At 38.0% G+C, this 20745-nt stretch overlaps 1 protein-coding gene across 1 annotated transcript in view; it reads right to left on the bottom strand.

Annotated features, from left to right (window-relative positions):
• Nucleotides 1-1069: 1069 nt before the first annotated feature.
• INTS7 (integrator complex subunit 7) overlaps nucleotides 1070-20745 on the bottom strand; it is an 89694-nt gene continuing 70018 nt past the window's right edge. The window contains exons 14-20 of the mRNA XM_081297839.1: nucleotides 16965-17159; nucleotides 16332-16435; nucleotides 14561-14629; nucleotides 12760-12892; nucleotides 7896-7994; nucleotides 6228-6413; nucleotides 1070-2660 (exon numbers count right to left, since the gene is read on the bottom strand). Of these exons, the coding sequence (XP_081153965.1) occupies nucleotides 2373-2660; nucleotides 6228-6413; nucleotides 7896-7994; nucleotides 12760-12892; nucleotides 14561-14629; nucleotides 16332-16435; nucleotides 16965-17159 (1074 nt within the window). The 3' untranslated portion in view covers nucleotides 1070-2372. The remainder of the gene's footprint in view (nucleotides 2661-6227; nucleotides 6414-7895; nucleotides 7995-12759; nucleotides 12893-14560; nucleotides 14630-16331; nucleotides 16436-16964; nucleotides 17160-20745) is intronic.

Below are 20745 nucleotides of genomic sequence, written 5' to 3'. Positions count from 1 at the left end.
CATTGTAATATCAACTACTTAATCAAAAAATAAATAAAAAATTTTCCAGCTGGTCATGGTGGCACATATCTATAATCCCAGATATATGGTAAAACCAGGTAGGAGAATCACTAAGTTTGAGGTTCAGCAAGTTAGTGAGACCCTGTTTAAAAAAAAAAAAAATTTCTTCCTGGGGCCTGGGGCTGTAGTGTATGTAACTCAGTGGTAGAGTGGATGCTTAGTATACATGAGGTGCCGGGTTCAGTTCTCAGCACCAAAAATAAATAAATAAATAAAAATTGGAGAAAATCTTTTTCCTTGTCTTTCAGTTACCTGATAATAAAACTCCAGACTGAAGAAATCTGGTCTTTTTTTTTTTTTTTTTGGTGGTGGTGGGTTAGCAGGGATTGAACTCAGGGGTACTTGACCCCTGAGCCACATCCCCAGCCCTATTTTTATTTTATTTAGAGACAGGGTCTCACTGAATTGCTTAGTACCTTGCCATTGCTGAGGCTGGCTTTGAACTCTCAATCCTCCTGCCTCAGCCTCCAGAACCGCTGGGATTACAGGCGTGTGCTACCTTGACCGGTGAAATCTAGCCTGAATTCAGTAATTCTGCAAAGAAACTAAAGTCTAGAGAGATAAAATGACTTGCTCTAGGTCACAGACTAATTCAGAGTCTGACTCAGCTCTTTCCACACCTGGTAGAAGGATGAGGGGTTTGCACATCTTCCACACAGCTCTTATATTTCCCCAGGCATTGCTCCCAAACACTGACACAGCTGTGCAAATTGTGCACTGCATACATTTGGATGGTTTCTAAAGGGATGTCACTTATAGTGGACACTGTAGACCTGTATATACTATGATGATGTCTGTGTTGGCAGTAGAATGTATTATGAGGGGGCAATGGCTCATGAAGCCAAATGATCTTGGGGGGACCTGAGTTGGCAATTGCTTCTCACTCCCAGAGGCCATAAAACAACAAAAAAATAAAAAATTAAAATCCCTAATTTTTTTTCAAAGCATAAACTCTAACCCTCTTTTGAATCAATGTAACTTTGAAGAGAAAGGGCAAAACACAAGCAAAGAAATTGAAAAATTTATTCAAAAAGGACAATTCCAGGAAACGTGTCCTGCTTCATCTTAGGAGCTGCATCCAGACCAATTAGCTAGCAATACCTGCAATCCTATGATCATCCCTGATGTTTAGAAATCATGATCCCAAAGCACTAAATGATCTCAAATCAGGAAACAGTTCAATTACACCTTGTAAACTGGGTTAAGACAAAAAAAAGTATACTATTTTGTTGTTTTCAACCACTGTTGAAATAGAAAAAAAAGGCTTTTCTGGCTAACCAGAAAACTCTATTCCCTGAGCATCCCAACTAATTGAAGTTGTATTATAAAGAGACAGTTTTTTTCTAGACAATCCAGTATAATATTACATGACTCATCACAGAGAAACCAAACCAATCAAAGGAGATCTGCCCCTATTAACTTAAAACATTAAGATATTAAATGAGTGATGTTTTCACTTATAGAAACAATGTAAAAAGTCTATATTAAACACATTCACAGGCTATATTAGAAAAAATAACAAATTATTAATCTCCAATGTTTCTATGTAATTGCTAGCTGCTCAACTAATATATCAAAACAATAAATTAAAACTGCTTTAGCACAGAAAGAGATAGGTAAGTGGCTGAAATAATGCAGCAGCATGTTTCAGTTCTGCTAGATTGCAGGTTCTCAGAGTCCAGAAGGCAGGATATTGTGGAACCACTTTTCAGTTCATTTATAGAAGGACTCAGTTCCCACTGCGTGGATAAACCCTGCACTGAATGGTTAGAGCTTCCTATGCTTAGCTCAAGTTCCAGGTCCATATCAGGCAGCAAATGATGTATTACAGTAGAGAAGCAGTCAAATTTATAACTCTATAATCGAATATGTGACTGTTTTTTTTAAAACATGGAATGTTTCATGAATCTGCATATCATCCTTGTGCAGGGGCCATGCTAATCTTCTCTGTATTGTTCCAATTTTAGTATATGTGCCACCGAAGCAAGCAAAATATGTGACTATTCCGGAAAGAAGCAGCATCTCAGTAACAGAAAAAATAGTAAAACAATAAAAATGTTAAATATGTTAGATAAAGGACTTGGTTTAAAAAGGGAAAGGGAAAACAACAACAACAACTTTCTGGCCAGGAACCCAATCATTTCTCAAACTAAATTTTTACAGGAAGAGATGTTTTCCTCCAGAACGTTACGTTAGAGAAATCAACGAATAAATGGATTTCACATTTAAGTTTCATACTTAATACATATGAAAAAGCAAACTACTTCTGTCAATTTGATCAATCCCTTGAAGGCTGTAGTGCACTTGCATGGTTAAAACCGAGTGTAGGCATTTCGCTGTTGCTGCTGTTGTAACGGCTGCTGGGCTTGTTGCTGTTGTAGGCGAATTTGCTGAGAATAAGGGTCTTCTAGAGATTTGACAAATATGGTAGTTCTGGGGCCAGTCTTCCATACGATACCATTAGCATCTTTCACTGAGGATTCCACTGTAATGTTGTGTGTTCCCAGGATAGCAAAGTTCAACAAAAACTGAGTACTGAAGTAATCATTATGAGGCTCAACCCTCTGTTCCATCTCATTGGTCATATTATCAATGGGTATCTGGAATGAAAGAATTGTTAAATAATGACAACAGCTACATTTATTCAGGGCTCATTCTAAGCCACACCCTATTCTAAATGGTTGGTACCTTGCAAACAACCAAAAGGTAGGTACTAATATTATTCTTGCTTTTCAGCTGTGGGGTTGATGCAAAGAGGTCAAGTAGGTTCTCCAAAGAATGTTAGTGAGTAGCAGAGCTGAGTGTGAACTCAGGCAGGCCAACTCCAGAGCCTACCCTCACAGCTATCAGGTGACAATGCTTCCTACTCTCATTGAGTAGAATGAGTTCCCAGAGATTCTTTTTTTTTTTTTTTTTAATATTTATTTTTCATTTATCGGCGGACACAACATCTTTGTTGGTATGTGGTGCTGAGGATCGACCCCGGGCCGCACGCATGCCAGACGGGCGCGCTACCGCTTGAGCCACAGCCCCAGCACCTCCCAGAGACTCTTAAACCCCCTAATGTGCTGGCTTCTCTTCTGTGCTCTCTCCACCCAATTCTCTAAATCCCCACCTTTCTTTAGTCTGTAGAAAGATATTTGGAAGAAATAGGATACGGCCACTTATTTCAGGGAGTTTGAAATTTAAGAGACTAAATAAGAATATAACACCAAGTTAATTTAAGTATTTTCCTCCCTTAGTCTGATTTAATATTACAAAAGGAATTCAGTCATTCTTTACTCTTAAAGGAGTAAATTAACTTTAGAACTTGTACAATGCTCATTTAATGGGTGTCCTATTCAGACTAGTAGTACAATATATATTGGCAGAATAACTAACACAGATTAGTAGCATAATATTACACTAGTAGTATAATACAGACTAGTAACATTATGTATTATCGTAGATTTATAACATTGATTTACTTAGCTAGACACTCATGCCTTTGTCCTCCAAATAGGATATCTGTTAGTGGATCCTCACCTATACCAAGATAAAGCCTATTAAGAGGCAGATTTATTCTGAGAATATAAAAGTAATATTAATGGTTATTTGACCAGATTGCTCTGTGTTTCTGTAGTGCAATTATCTATCTCAGTACCCTGAAAAAAAAAAAAAAGTGTCTCAATGAGCAGTTATCATGAGGTCATTCAGAGACATTTCCCTGTGTAAGCTACATCACCAACGTGGAGAGCCACCCCTGAGCTATTTGAGCATCGTCACTTGGCCTTGAGCCAAGGAGATTTAGGTTTGGCATTGCAATTTGTTTTGTGGCTTCTCCCACTGGATGTATTGCACAATGCACTGACCTCTGTTTTTGCTCCAATCTCATAGCTCATAGCTCCGGAGTTGGGCATAACCTCTTGGAAACTAGACAGCCCACCTCCTACCTAATTTGGTGAAGAACATTCTATGGAAAACCTTTGAAGTTTTTCCCATGTAGTAAAGCAAATGCAGGCTCGATATCTATCTCTCTCTCTCTCTCTCTTCCCAGTGTGGAAGTTCCATCCCTAAAGTCGAAGAGCCTTCTGCTTTCACTTTCTAAAATTTACTTTCTGCGCAGTGTTGTTTTTTCGCTGACTTCTTTTCTTAGCTTTATTTTGTAGCCAGTCCGCATCATGCAGAGGAAACCCAAATTCCATCGTCCACGAGGGACATGGATGAGACCCCAACCCTTTTTATTTTGAGACAAGGTCTCACTAAGTTGCTGGGGCTATCCTTAAACATGTGATCCTTTTGTCTCAGCCTCCTGAGTCGCTGGGCCAACTGCTGACTATATGAAACATACCTGTCAATTCTATTTCAAATATGAGAATAAGAAAATAGGCAATCTTGTTCCTTTTTTGATAGAATATTAGAATGACAGAGTACTATAACTGAAAACAATCCCTCATCAAAGGCCCTTTTTCTACCCTAAATTTCCTAGCATCCTTGTATTTAGGTAGGGACAATACATATACAGGTATATGCCACCATGACTGGCTTTTGTAAGGTTTTTATTTCCCTAAAGTAACAGGCCTACCAAAGAACTTCCTTAAAAGCACCAGAAATAGGCCTAGGAGATCTGATCAATCTTAATGGATGACTGCATTTTAAGTTGGAATCATTTTAATTGCAATTAAAACTGAAAGGTAATCATGAACTAACATAGCTTTATGCTGACTTTAAACAATGCTTCTTGTGAGCTAAGTCAATAATAGAGAAAATTATTATACATAAGCAAAAAAGTGATTTGTAGTTAGTTACTTGTTTCAAATCCAAAGTGAGGGCAGACCTCCAGACTACCATAAACTATGTAAACTCTCACTAAAATCTTCTGTGACAGTTAAGATTACTCAGCTGTAACAGCTGTACTCTAAATACAGTCTACAGAGTAAAGAATTTTTTTTTTTTAGTCATTCACCAAATATTTAAATATTTACTTACTGGTGACTTAAGGCACTGTACTTTGGGTCATGAATCAAAAGAGAGGAAAAGATAGGAAGGCTGAGCCTTACAGGAGTAGACAGAGTGCCAGAGTAAGAGGTACCAAAGAAAGTAATAATGGCTTAAACCAGTCCTTGACTTCATTTTTTAGCCACAAACTATCTAAGAAAATGAAATGCTCTTTTTAAAATATCGTCACTGATACCCCTCTCTTCCTTGCCATGAGGATCTTAGTTCAAACATGCTACAATAAACCTGGATACAACTAATCTGGGCAACTTTGCTAGTACAACTACAGTAGATTTGTTCCCTTGACCCACTTACTGTTTACCCTTATGGATAAATCATTAAGGAAAAGGAAAGAGATGTCTTAAAAGGGAACACTGCGGGGTATGGTAGCACCAGCCTATAATTCTAGTTACTCAGGAGGCTAAGGCCGGAAGACTGAAAGTTCAAGGCCAGCCTATGGAACTTACTGAGATCCTGTCTCAAAAAGCAAAAAAAAAAAAAAAAAAAAAAAAAAACGGGCTAAGGATGCAGCTCAGAGGTAGAGCCACTCTGGGTTTAATCCCTGGTACCAAAAGAAGAAACACTGATAATTAGTAGGCACACATTCAACATCCTAGCTCTCACCAGCAATATAAACCTGGTTTTGTTTAATACTTACCTACCTTGTGACTTCTGAAGGTAGCAAACACCCTTAAAAAAAAAAAAGACTTGACTTTTTCTGATCACTGTATGCTAATGCTGTATATATGTACACGTGTAGCATTCTTTCACATGTAGCATGCTTTCATTTAGATGAACTGTACTGGCCTCTGAGGGAGCATATGAGTCTTGCTCAGTGAAGGGCAGGAATGGGGTATAGGGACTCAGGTTGAGGCTAGGTGGGATAATTTACCCAGAGGTATAAGATTGAAAAATCACTGCCAGGCACCTGAGCCAGGTTTTCCCACAGCTCTAACAGTAATCAAACTCATATTTTGATCTCTGCCTGCTTGGATGCTTTCTCTCGTTATTAACTGGCTCAGACAGGTAAAAGAAAAGCATTGGTTAACAGTCTCCTCAAATCCCCAATATATGCTTTTATATTCATCTGATTCCTTTGGAGCTGTAACTGCAATCTACTTGACCATGAAAAATTCTCATTAGTGAGTTGGTAAAATTTGCATCACAATTCTGCCTCTTTTCTAAATTACCTTGTAGTCTTGACCAGATTTACTTTGTAGTGTGGAAGAAACATTCAGACAGACAGACTGAATTTTGCGGAAGAGTCCTGGTTTAGATCCATGCTGAACCACTCCTTCTACCTTTAATGCCAGCTGTTGATTATTCTGGACAGCAATAGGTTCTGCAGGGTTCCGGGGGGATGGCGACAGAGCAAGCTGAAATGTGAACATTAAAATAAATGCCAACAACCAAGAGCAAGCTTTCTTCCCACAAACATGTCTGAGCTGATCATTGGTGACAGGTTAGTACATTCACACACGCATCCTTCTACCCCTATGAACTGTGTTGGCACAACCAGGAGAAGTACCTTCAAAGTCTAGCTTCCTTACTTCTCATGCTCCTTTTAAAAACCACCAAGTTTTTTCATCTCAAATCTCAGTTTTGTTTGATAGTAACAGAGGATTACAGGATAGCAATGGCACCGTTCTGCCAAAGTTTGGGGTGTGACTTTTTTTTTTTTTTGACAATGAACCACTTCCAGTAGGGAAATGAACTATGTAAATTTTCATGTCGAGCTGCTCTTTGCTCCTCAATAGCTTTTGAGCTGGCATGGTGGTGCTCACTTGTGATCCCAGCAACTTGTTAGGCTAAGACAGGAGGATTCCAAGTTCAAGATCAGCTTGGGCAACTTAGAAAGACCCTGTCTCAAAATTAAAAGGTTTGGAGATATAGTCCAGTGGCAGAACACAGCTGGTTCAACCCCTTTTTCTTTTTCTTTTTTTTTTTTTAAGAGAGAGTGAGGAGAGAGAGAGAGAGAGAGAGAGAGAGAGAGAGAGAGAGAGAGAGAGAATATTTTAATATTTTATTTCTTAGTTTTCGGCAGACACAGCATCTTTGTTTGTATGTGGTGCTGAGGATCGAACCCAGGCTGCACGCATGCCAGACGGGCGCGCTACCGCTTGAGCCACATCCCCAGCCCCGGTTCAACCCCTTTTTCTGATCACTGTATATTAATGCTGTATATATGTGTGTATATATGTTAATGCTGTATATATGTACACGTGTAGCATCCTTTCACATGTAGCATGCTTTCATTTAGATGAACTGTACTGGCCTCTGAGGGAGCATATGGGTCTTGCTCAGTGAAGGGCAGGAATGGGGTGTACACACACACACACACACACACACACACACACACACTTTAAAAAAAGTTTTTGAATTTTGAGTAGTTTAAATATTAAGAAATACTAACTCTACTCATTGTCCAGTTTCCCAAAAGCTGTTATTCAAAGGCAAAAGAGATTTGAAGGTAGAACCAGTGATAGTGATGTTTTACTGGACTTGATTTGGTTTAAGTTAGGTCTGAACAGACTGATCAGACGTTAAGACTCAGATCAAGATCCTAGTAGGCAACTCTGATGAAAATCACTAACTTATGCCTGGAGGTAGGAGTCAAGGGATAGGCTCCAGTTACCCAAATGCCTGTCTCACTGTATTTGGTACCAACAGCTAAGAAGGGAGAAGGAGGATTAACTCTCAAATCCCATTCTCTTCTCCAAATCCTTGCTAAAGGAAGGGAAAGGGAAAAATTAAAAAGGCTACAAATTTTATCAAAACCAAAGTTAACATACTAAAATGCAGCTACATCCCATTTGGATTTTTGACCTATATTAACCTTAGTATTCTCCCTAACTTACCTTGATGCTGGTAGACTGCAGTTTCTGGAAAAAATATCTCTGAAATGAAAGGGGAACTTTCAGCAAAGCGATGATGGCATTGCAGAGGCATGCTGTATGCTGGGGGGAAGAAAATAAAATAAAAAATAAGTTTCAAATTTCATCAACAAATGGTACCTTCATGAAGAAGTTTAAAATTGCAAATGCTCATACAGAGAACATTAAAAATACACAGCAATCAGGAAATAGGTATAACATCCAGAAACTGTGTATATCTATTCAATTGTTCATGTCAGGGAGTACAATTACAGATTCTACTTTATTTTGAACTATATTCAATAAGAAATGACAGAAGGGAGAAAATCCATATTCTTCAAGGCCAAGCATTAGGCAAATTTCATGTTCCTATAGCACCTACAGCCATATTATTACACAATTATTTGAGACAATAAGCCAGAGTTTCATAAGGCAGAGTATGACAAAAAGTATGGTAAAAAAGCCAGAGCAGTATACACCCACTCAAAGACTGACACGGGATCCCATGCAGAACCTTAGCTTTGAACTGGCTCATTTTTTCATTCCATCTCCACTAGGTGGCTTTTCTATCACAGAGGCCATGGATCTCCAGAAAGTAAGCAATTGTGGAAATTTGCCAGGGTTCAGATTAAAGATGACTATATAATCTGTCTTTATGTAATTATGAAAGTTTAATAAAATTTTAAAAATCTATTTCACACATTTAGATGAATTTTGAAAATCCTAGTTTAATTGCAGAGGAACAGAAACACTACAGTGAATCCTTCAATCTTAGTCCATGAGGGGAGCAGCTTCCCTCTGCTAAGTTTCTCCACAATGTTTGGCCTCAACTTAGGCTCAGAGCATGGATTGAAATGAAACCTCTGAAACCATAAGCACAAAGCAAACTTTCTTTTAAGTTTCTCTTGCTAGGTATTTTGGTCACAGCAATGAAAAGCCAACTGAAAAAGGTCCTGATCCTCACTTTTTTCCTGATTTTTTCCTTCTCCTCCATCTTCTTTCTTCTTTCCTAAGATCTTCTTTTGCAAGTTCTTTAAATATTGGTCTCTCCCCAGTCATCTTCTCTTCTCAATTCTTAGGTTCTCCACAGGCAATGCTCTCTACTCCCATGACTTTAAGAACAACTATGCTCATGATTACCCTATCTGCATCTCAGCCCACCTTTCTTCCAACTCCAGACCTCTGTTACCCAACTGCCTATAACATGGCCAAATATTTGAAAATGAAACCTTCACCTTCTTCCCCAGCCCTGTATATTCTGTCTCAGTAAAGGACCAACCAGTAATGTACTCAGTCACTCAAGCTGGGAATCTAGTCTGCATTACCTCATACCTAATTAAAACAAACAAACAAAAAAGACAAAACCTTGAAAATAATATTGCTAACCCCTTAAATATCTTTCCTATGCAGCTGTTCTTCTCATTTCTACTGACATTTTATTAATTTGCTCTTACTTTGTATTACTGCAAAAGTAATGCATGCCCTCCAAGCCATTACCTGTCCTGTCTGTACCTAAGAATATATAATTGTATCTTAACCACTTCTCTCTCTCTCACCTATTCAAAATTCCTAAAAGGCTTCCTAGTCCCTTCAGGGTAAAGTCCAAACTCTCTAATGCTGTGTTGAAAGCCTTTGGTCAGCTCTCTCCACCTACCTCTCTAGGATGATCTCTCTGGTGCTTGGCTTGCACATGACACTGCAGCAACAACAAAGTGTTCCCAAAAGGCACCATGCTATCGTATGCCTCTGCTCTTGAATTATGTCATTCTCTGCCTGAAATTCCCTACCCCTCCTCATCTGTCTAATTCACATGCAAAGACATCTCTTTGAATTACACGCCCCCTGCCATCACATTTTATCAATACTTTATTTTTTTAAAACATCTTTTTTTAGTTGTCAATGGACCTTTATTTTATTTATTCATATGTGGTGCTCAGAATTGAACCCAGTGTCCCACATGTGCTAGGCAAGTGCTCTACCACTTAGCCATAACCCCAGCCCATTATCAATCCTTTTACATAAATTTCTTTCTTCTTTTTGCAGTGTTGGTAATCAAACCTAGGGTCTCGGGAACTTGAGGCAAACTCATTTTCTCTTTTGTGCTACATCGCCACCTTATGCAGAACACATACTATAATTTGTTTATAAAATCTTTCTTTCTTTCTTTTTTGGTACCAGGGATTGAACCCAGGCCACTTAACCATTGAGCCACATCCCCAGCCCTTTTTTATATTTTATTTAGAGACAGTGTCTTGCTGAGTAGCTTAGGGCCTCACTAAATTGTTGAGGCTGGCTTTGAACTCAATGATCCTCCTGCCTCAGTCTCCTAAGCTGCTAGTATGAAGGGCATGTGCCACTGCACCCAGTCAAAATCTAAGGGAAGGCCCTATGTCTTTTTCTGTTCCCAGGATAGTTTAAACTAATTTTTTAAATATTTATTTTTTACGTGTAGATGGACACAACACAATGCCTTTATTTTTATGTGGTGCTGAGGATCGAACCGAGGTCCCGCCCGTGCTAGAGGAGTGCTCTACCGCTGAGCCACAATACCAGCCCTAAACTATTTGAGTATCACAAAGTATCAAGTGTAAGAAATACAATCTGGAAAGAGAGAAAAAAATTTAATGTTGTACTCATTATACTCCAGGCCCTATGTTAGATAATATGCATTATTTATGTGAAACTTTACAGAAATCTTATGAGGTTGGTTATTTTTTCTGTACTTCATACAAAAGGACGTTACAGAGCTACTGAAAGACAGCACAAGAATCTGAATGTAGTTTTGAATAAACAGAGGGAGAAATTTCTCATCTCTCCATTATATTCAGCAGAATCAGCTCCATCAAAGTGGAGTTATTGTTTGGCATCTACTTAATTCCTTCAGATGATGTTCAGGGAGTATCAAAATGATCACTCCTCACAAAGACGTGTGGATTTTTTTCAAAGATAGTCTTTACCACCTCTCTCAGCAAAGAATCTCAGTGTCAAACACTTATCAGTTCAGCAAATACTATTAATAACTTTATAAGAAAAGAATTATGTCAAGGAAAGCATTTATCCTAAATCTAAACTAACTCCTTAATGAAGGACACATCCTTCCAATTTCTTCTAAGACACTTAACAAAGGGTAAGAGTATAAAAAGGGCAGGAATCAGGAAAGGGCTACAGGGAATACAAGCATCTAACATGTGAGCAGGAGAAGAGAAACTGTCCAAAGTGTACAGTCAGAGGCTGGCTGTTATGGATTGACTATGTCCCCTCAAATTAATTGAAACCCTAACCACCAAACTGATAGTATTTAGAGAGGCTGCCAATATGGGATTTGTGTCCTTAAAGAAAAGGAAAAGAGGCCAAAGTACACTCTCTTTTTCAACCATGTGAACATAGTAAGAAGATGGCCACCTGCAAGTCAGGGAAAGACCCTCACCAGGCACTGACTGCTGGCACTTTGATCCTAGACTTCCTAGCTTCCAGAACTATGAGAAATAAAATGCTCTTTAAACTAGCCAATGTGTGATATTCTGTTACAGAAGTCTGAGCTGAGATTCTGGTGAATAGTCAGACAAGGAGGAGAAAATACGAGAGTTTGTTAGTCTACCCTACAACTGAAAAGTCAAGGGAAAAGATTTAAAAAGTAGTTAGTGCAACAATGTTAAAGTAGCAGAGATTCAGTTCAAAGAGTATATCTACTAAAATACATGAATGTCATCACCTGGCAGGAACTGATTTACTGCCAGTCAGAAAATAAGCCTAGCCTGCAGTGGTGCATGTCTATAATCCCAGCTATTTGAGAGGCTGAGGAAGAAGGATTCCAAGTTCAAGGGCAGACTCGGCAATTTAGGGAGACCCTGTCTCAAAAAATAAAAAGGGTTAGGGATGTAGCTCAGTGGTGGAGCACACCTGGGTTCAATTCCCAGTGGTACACGCACGTGCTCGAGCGCACACACAAAAGAAAGAAAACAAGTGTAGTTTTTTTCTGTTTCAATTGGCCAGTGGTTCTCTATTCTGGTAGCATGAGAGAATCACCTGGAAGCTTCTAAAAGTGCAGATGTTCCACAACTTATAATGGGATTATGTTCCATAAACCCGTCATAAATTGAAAATATCAAAGGTCAAAAAATCCACCTACCCTACTGGACACCATACATAATTTACCTTAAAAGTACTCAGAACACTTATATTAGCCTTGATTTGGGCAAAATCATCTAATACAAAGCATACTTTATAATAAAATATTGAATAAATATTATAAAATCAGCTTCATAGTAAAGTATTAAATATTTCATATAATTTGTTGACTACTATATTGAAAGTGAAAAACTGAAAGGTTGTATGAAGACTCATTCCTGAATACAAATCACTTAGCACCATCATAATGTCCAAAATGTGTAAGTTGTAACTGTTCTAAATAGGATACTGTATACACTAATGTATAATTAGTGTATACAGTAATCATTTCAGACTTGACTGGTCTGGGGTAGGGCCTGGATATTGCTGTATTTTTTAAAAAGCTCCCACAATGACCCTAATTTGTAGCCAAGGTTAAGAGCTATTGCAATTCAGTTACATTTTAAGAAAAATTTTTTTTTTCTTTTTTTGATCTACTTTCAGGTAGAGCAGACTTCATATGTTTAATGTGGGTATGTAGCAGCTAGAGATGCGCTAAGTACTGTCACAACAATGCCATGAAGTAGGTACTGCACTAACCCTGTTCCACAGGTAAGGAGACAAGCACAGAGGTTAATTTGTTGAGTTCACACAGTTACAAGTGTCAGGATGGATCAAAAAACCCAGCTCTCCATAATAAAAAGTCAGCAAATAAAAACTCAATAAAACAAGCACTACTTGCCATATAAGAAACAGGGGTGTATTTCCTATTGAGCGATTCCACCTCCTCCAAGACATGATTATACACAGACATCATTCTTCTTTCATATTCACTATCAGCATTGGCTGTTCCACTAGATCCATATTCCTGGAAACTAAAATAAAGATCAGTATCAATCAACCAAAATGGTAACTCTTTCAATGCCTAAATGTGCCAGGCTTTCCATATATTCCCATTTAATTTTTAAAATAAAGAAATAATTTCCATTTACAGATAAGGAAACTGAGGCTTGGAGAGGTTAATTATACCTACATTCATCTAACTAGTAGGTAGCAAGCTGGGATTTCAACCCAGATCTGATTTCAAAATGATGTAATTAACCACTCTGGTTGTTAGGCAGTATAAAAGTAAACTTGTCACTGCCATGAGGCAAAAGAAACACAGGGTATCTGAAAAGGAAACTATCAATAAAGCCAGCTGATAAGTGTTAAATTAGCAATTAGATACATGAATAACAGATCAGAATATAGAGACAACTGAAGAGTGCCATAGGAAAGACTGCTCTTGAACAAATCACTAGGTGAAGCAGGACGAATATTTGGAAAGATGTAAAGTACTGGGGCATACATGGCTGGGGAGATGCTATGAACTAAAGCCTGGAAATAAAATGCACAGAAATGTGCAGGGAAGAGCTGGTATACAGAGCATGCTGGGCAACGTTTAAAAAGTTCCTTCCTTTTTCTTTTATTGCTTCAAACACCACACATTTCTGAAACTGTTTCTGAGATGAGAAGGTAAAAAAACCCTTGCATCCTAACTAAACTTTGAGAGGACTGATTGAAAAATGCAATACAGTAATTTAAATATGTTGGGTATAGCACTGGTATTATACCCTTATATCCTTTTACTGCCTACTATGTGCAAGGCACTTCACCAGACATTTTACATAGGTAATTTCATAACCACTCTGGGAAACAGGGATCATTCTCTACCCACAGTTTTTATATATGTAGCTTCAATGAAAGTAAACATGTCATACAGAAAAGGGTTCACATTAATATTTGCCTGGGTCCAAAGCTCTCTTTTCTGCAGTCCTATATTTTAAGTTCCATTAAGACAAGAAATGAAGAGATTAAGATGGATTGGGTAGATGGAAACAAAAAAATAGCCAAGTGACCATATTGGAAAGTGATTAACATTTTAAAACAGACAGTAAAGATCTCAGAATTGCCCTGAAATAAAACTTTAGGGTAGAGAAGTTTAAGTTGCTTTCTTGATGACATTCTCTTTGAGGAAGCTGATTCTGAAATCTCAGGTCTTACTACATTCAAATTATAGACAAGGAAATGTATATTCTAAGGTAGAATACTCCCGGGGGGAGGGGGGACCACAATGCATTGTTCTTTAATAAAAATAATTACTTTAAATATGAGATTAGTTATTAAAGAAGAGAAGAATTTTAATAAAGTAAAATCAGGAATTTCTTTTGGTTTAGGAAATCAAAAAATAAAAAATTTCAAGTTCAAGTTTAATTGTATTAACTCAGTTTGTAGTTATACAAGAATGTAGTTAAACAAGAAGGAATGTTCATATACAAAGAACTCCTTCCCAGTTATTTAAGTCCAGGTGACAGGAAGCAGATTTAAGTATACAACGGAAATTTATGTATGGTCACTAGCTATGTGACCCTGGGCAAATGTTGGAAGAATTCTTCCTGTTTCGTTTTTTTGTCTTTAATTTCCTTTCTGAAACACTGTGGTAATGATTAGGAAAAATAAAATATATAAAAGTGTTTTGTAATGTAAACTACTATTAGAATTACCTTGCTGATTCTGGATCCAAAATCAGGGCCTCTATGGCATGAGATATCAGTAAACAGCTCTGCTGCTGTCTAGGGTATTGTTAAGGTTAAATATGAAAACAGAGAAACCCACTATGGATTTTATAGTATCTGAATACTCAAAAGAGTCAAGATGAGGATTGTGTTTTTAGTGAAATCATAATGTTATGCACTCAAATGATATGTGGCTCTATTTCTTCTAAGATATACTGCCTGTCCTAGCAGCTGTCAAACTCTGTTCCAGAAAGGGTATTTCAGATATGTATAAAGTGGAAAAGGGGACCAGGCAACAGACCTGATAATTCACAGCAACTACTTTTATCTGTCTTAGATAACCAGGTTCTTCACAAGAATTTGAAACAAACAAGAAAAGAAAACAAAAAAGGTTTCATTGCTACAAGTTTTTTGTTTTTTTTTTTTAAGAAAGAAACCAATGGTCTGTAGACTTTTAACTTCATGATTCCTCAGCTAGGACTCAAGGGGTCTGTCAATTCCCTTGAAATTATATGTAAATTTTGGGGTATGATATGCATTTTGTAGGGCAGAAGATTCATAGTATCCATTAGGGTTTCATCAATAAACTAAAAATGTCAAGAACTATTGATTGGCAAGTCCTACAACTCAATATAATTTTTTTTCCTCCTTCGAAAAATGATTTGAAGTTTTTTTTTTTTTTTTAGAGAGAGAGAGAGAGAGAGAGAGAGAGAGAGAGAATTTTTAATATTTATTTTTTAGTTCTCGGCGGACACAACATCTTTGTTTGTATGTGGTGCTGAGGATCGAACCCGGGCCGCACGCATGCCAGGAGAGCGCGCTACCGCTTGAGCCACATCCCCAGCCCAGATTTGAAGTTCTTAATAAGAAAACATGGAAGGCTGGGGATGTGACTCACTGGTAGAACACTGGTAGGTCTAGAATGCATGAGTTCTGAATTGATTCCCTAGTACTAGTAGTACTGCTGGGGTGGTGGGGGGAGGGGGAAAGAAGAAGAATGAAAAATGTAAAGAGGATTTAGGAAACAAAAGTGATGATTAAAACTACTGACTAGATCACTGATAAAGGTGATGAGAATTAGCCATGAAGAAAGTTGAGTTGAAACAGAAAATGTCCTCTAGTGGCAAAATGTACTGCTGGAACTCAAGTGGGCACAAGGTATACACCACACTGGTAGGACTGAGGTTGTTTATTATTATTATTTTTAAAGTAGATGGGGTCTTGCTATGTTGCCTAGGCTAGCCTCTAACTCCTGGGTCCAGGTGATCCTCCTGCCTCAGCCTCCTAAGTAGCTGGAACTATAGGAGTATGCCACTATGCTGGGCAGGACTCAGGCTTTGGATATTCTCTTCCTGGAAGTACAGAGAGAACACCACTGAGCCACCACTTTTTTTTTAAAGTCTGGCTTAAGTTAAAAAGTATAATTATTTTGTTTATATTCAAAGGGAGAAGTTATTAATTATAAGAAATTTGAGGGCTATCTAATGTAGATTTTGTGTACAGGCATTGCTGAAGTATTTAGTCTCCGTTTAAAAAGAATACTTCCCTGGGTTGGGGATGTGGCTCAGGCGGTAGCGCTCGCCTGGCATGCGTACGGCCCGGGTTCGATCCTCAGCACCACATACCAACAAAGATGTTGTGTCCGCCGAGAACTAAGAAATAAATATTAAAAATTCTCTCTCTCTCTCTTTAAAAAAAAAAAAAAAAAAAAGAATACTTCCCCAAAACAAGAAATACAAGATGAGCAAGCTTAGGATACAGTTCTACATTCCTCAAAGTTGCAGAGTCAGCATCAAAAGATGCCTGATAAAGATCCGCATATCTGGAGGCAAGGCTTCGGAACTCTTCCATGGACTGTTTCATCTGTAAAGAAGGAAAAAAATCAATATGACAAACAAACATGCTACTCTTATTGCATAAACAATACAAAAATGAAAACCCCATTCTTAGACAAAAATTCTCAAAGTTTCAAGGAAAATTACTCTTATCATTCTATTTGTTTTCATAAACTTTGTTAAATAAAATCAACATAGATAACAAATGAAACTACAAATGTTGATAAGATTATGATTTCTATATAATATATAGAAATACAAACATTAACATTTTACTTTCAAGTTCTACTAAAATAATTTTCAAAAACATTTCAAAGTTTAAAATACAATTCCATTCTCTTTATATAAATATATAGAACCCAATGAGACATCATTGATCACTTTGTTGCTCTAATAACACATCAGTCTATATGGCAAGAAAGATGAGTTAATAAGCATTTGACACAATGTCTGAGTCAAACTTCTGGGATTTTCCCTTTCAGAACTTTTTATCTCATAGTCAGTTTAAAAAACCTCAAGAAAATAAAAACTGCACTGAACGCAGAGTTAACACCTGCCTGATTGGAGATTCGACCACATCTCTGAAGGTCATTTCCTAAGGTCATGGCAATTGTTGTGGCAATTGCAGGTGGGGGGCTTGTTTTTAGGCTATTACAAGTGCAGATGAGTTGAGAGAAGGCTTGTAGAAGGTCAATCCTGAGTTTTACAAATTCACACTGAAAACTTAAAGGATTCAGTGGTGTACTGGCAGCCTGGAATAAAAAAGAGATATTTAAGGCAAAGTAAACACAACAGGGAGATGGGGCAGCACTAATTAGAGTTGGCCTTCTGAATCTGCAGATTCTGTGTCTGTGATTCAACAAGCTCGGTTAAAAATATCTGGAAAATAAATTGCATCTATAATGGCATTATGGACTAATTTTTCTTGTCTTTATTCCCTAACCAACATAGTATAACAACTAACTACATAGGATTTAAATTGTAGTAGGTATTATAAGTAATCTAGAGAGAATTTAAAATGAGGATGTGCCTAGGTTACATGCAAATGCCATTTTATTCAAGGGATTTGAGTATCTGTAGATTGTGGTATATGCAGAGGGTTAAGGAACCAATCTTCCTGAATACCAAAGATGATTATATTTGTCAGTTTATTCACAAGTGCAATAGTTACAACACTGATGGATAAACACCTAAATTTTATATAGAGAATTATATAATATTAGAAAGAAAAACTTGTTATTAGCATCAGCTCTTCATGTTCTATCAACTTACAACAGTTCCTTCCTTCTTATATTCACAGACACCCCACAACCTGTGGGCTTGCTAGATGGTTATCAATTAAGACATCATTTTAGAGATGATTGAATGACATTACTATTTTTCCAAGGTCCTTTATCACCCTTTCTCCCTTTCTAATCTGAAATTCTCATCACTGGAATCATTAATATCATCTTGAAAAGTTGGGCAGGAAGGAAAAGAAAGATAAGGACAGGAGAAATATTTCTAGACAGTTACTGTTAAAAAAAAAAAGCACAAAATTGCCTCAAGGCTGCCTTCAAACCCACATTAATTTAAAAAGTTTCTAAGTGGACACTTGAAAGACCCTGAGAGGCCACCAAGAAAGAATAGGTTATTACACACAAATAAGTTTCAATGAGGATAGAGGTGTGAAAGGGGTAAGTCTTGGATAGCAAAGAGTAGCATTAGCTAGATATGGGGCGGGGGTGGGTGGGGTGGGAATGATAAGTCAAACCAGCATGAAAAGAGAACTAAGATAATTACTTCATCTATTTAGCAAACGTCCAAGTGGAGAACTTAGCTGTTTTCAACAAAAGGCACATACTAAGAATATGCTAATTTAACAATAAAGGGAGGCATGGAGAAATTAATCTTCCTCTATGATATCTTTTTCTTAAAACTTGCTGATGCTGTTTCTTAGACTCTACCTCATACTACTTTGTTAGCAGGAGAGCCAGACATGCATTTTAGGGGTTCTGGGAATCAGTTACAATATTATCCATTTGGCCAAATATCACATATTGACTTTAATGTACTTCTGGTGTCAAATATGAATTATATTAAGTGATAAGTCATGTTTTACTCTACAAAATAAGAAGCTACTCCCTACATTCCTTATAAGAGTGTACACTCACCTGATATCCTTCTAAAACTGCCAAGGCCCTTGATAACATTTCCTATTAAGTAGAGGTAATAACTATACTCAGTATATTTTCTTTGTGATCTTCAATCTTTGTAATATTTTGTTCTAATTATGAAACAGTACATTTTAAAGTATTAATGAGACCCTTTCAATTGTTTTTAATTTCTTAAATGAGTTCTGATTTGCTCTTGTAAAAAGACATATTTGCTCGGCCTTCTCTGCCCTAGCACCTACTGGCTATTTTAAATTTACTGCTTGTCAACAACTTTAGAAGGGACATGCATACTATGATACTGTAATATAAATACAGTATGGACCATCTTACCAGACAAAAAACACAGGTAATATTGTTCTAACATGCATCATAAAACTGAAAGATAAGCAAGGTACAGTCATAGCGAGAAAGATTTGTCTGCTACTCTGGATTTATTTCTAACAAGAAACATTTTATTGATGATAACCTTGAAAGTGATGTTCCATCTTGGATCATGTTATACTGAAGGAAAGCAATGTTAGATATAGAACACATGTTCAAAAAGAACACAGAAAATATAGATTTGTCAGAGGTCAAAGACTTTAAAATTTAGGCTCCAGAACTATGAGTAAGGCTGAAAGGAAATAAAAGAAGTATCATTTACTTTCCTTTACACTAGGGCTGTTGAGAGCCACAGCCGAAGGGGCCCCAGCAAAATTCCAGCTGCCAGCAAACTTCCAGCTGCCGGCTGATGATTGGCTCACAGCGGCCCCAGCAACACCTAGCTGATTGGCTCCTCTGCGGTGATGCTCATTGGGCTGTTTCCCTGCCCTTTCAGACCATGGAGCTGCTCATTGGGGGACTTCTTTGGCTCCGCCCACGCGACCCAGCCAATCGGCCTCAAGAGCAGGATTGTGGGAGTGGGGGAGGCTTGTGTGTGTGTGTGTGTGTGTGTGTGTGTGCGTGTGTGTGTGTGAGGCTTGTGGGAAGCCGGTGGTGGCAGTTGGGCTCTGAGGGTTTTTCCTGAGGAGCTGTTTTGTTTGGCCTGTGTGATTCTAAAAATAAAGTTAGTTTCTTTTGACAAGTGGCTCCTGAATTGTGCCCAGCCAGACTGCGGCATTTGGTGGCTCGCACGGGGAGCGACTGAGGGTAAGTAAACTGCTCGCCCCTGAGGGCAGGGCGAGAGGATGGGTAGCCATTCTAAGATTCCTCTTTTGTTTTGCTTCATTTTTCTTTTAAGTTGCCTGTCCCTGGAGATAAGTGAGACGGAAGAAAAACCCGCTCACATCTGAGGAAAAACTATTTACATCTGAGGAACAGATAGGGAGAAAGGACGGATGGACATTTCAGGAGGATAGAAAGGCTGATATAATGATTTTGTGTGGTTCCATTTTTATTTCATTCTGTCTCGGTTTTGTTTGGCATCATCTTGTTGGGTTGTATTATAGTAGAAATATGGGATCAGAAATTAGTAAAAAACAAACCGAAAGAGTGTTAAGTAAATTGTTAGAGGAAGGAGGCATCTCAGTAAAATCAAGAACAGTCAGGGCATACGTTGATACAATACAAAAATGTAGCCCATGGCTTTTTAAGGAGGAGTTGTTAAATATATCACAGTGGGACAATCATGGTGAAGATTTAAAAAGAATAGAAAAGAACAACCCAGGAACTCTGCCAGTTGGCACATTGACATTGTGGGCGTTGGTATCTGGTTTGCTTAGTCCAAAGTCTTCAGTTCAGACAATGGTAGAGGAAGGAGAAGACACATTGATTCAAGTAAAAGAGAAGGTCTCTCAAGTTAGTCAGACAGAGGAAAAGATTCAAGTAAAAGAGAAGGTCTCTCGAACTAGTCAGACAGAGGAAGAAAGTGTAAAGCAGAAAAAGCCATCAGGGGAAAAGTTACAACAAGAGACTGCTACTAACACCTTTCTATCACCAGAGGATGTAAATGTCCAACTAACAAGGCCACCTCCATATGCTGGGAGGCCCCCAACCCCCGCAGTTGATAGTTGGGATCCGGAGACAGGATCTCAAGTATTAACATGCCCTGTATTTGAGGTAGGAGGGCAGCAAATTTACCATGCTTTAAATTTCAAAACAGTGAAGCAGCTAAAAGAGGCTGTAACAACCTATGGTCCTCAAACACCCTTCACTGTAAGCTTGGTCGAATCCATTAACAACTTGAACACGACGCCAGCAGATT

The sequence above is a fragment of the Spermophilus citellus genome (assembly GCF_964194105.1).
Source record: "Spermophilus citellus genome assembly, chromosome: 6".
NCBI lineage: Eukaryota > Metazoa > Chordata > Mammalia > Rodentia > Sciuridae > Spermophilus > Spermophilus citellus.
The sequence above is the reverse complement of the archived record's forward strand: the minus strand, read 5'-3'. Positions and strand labels throughout refer to the sequence as shown.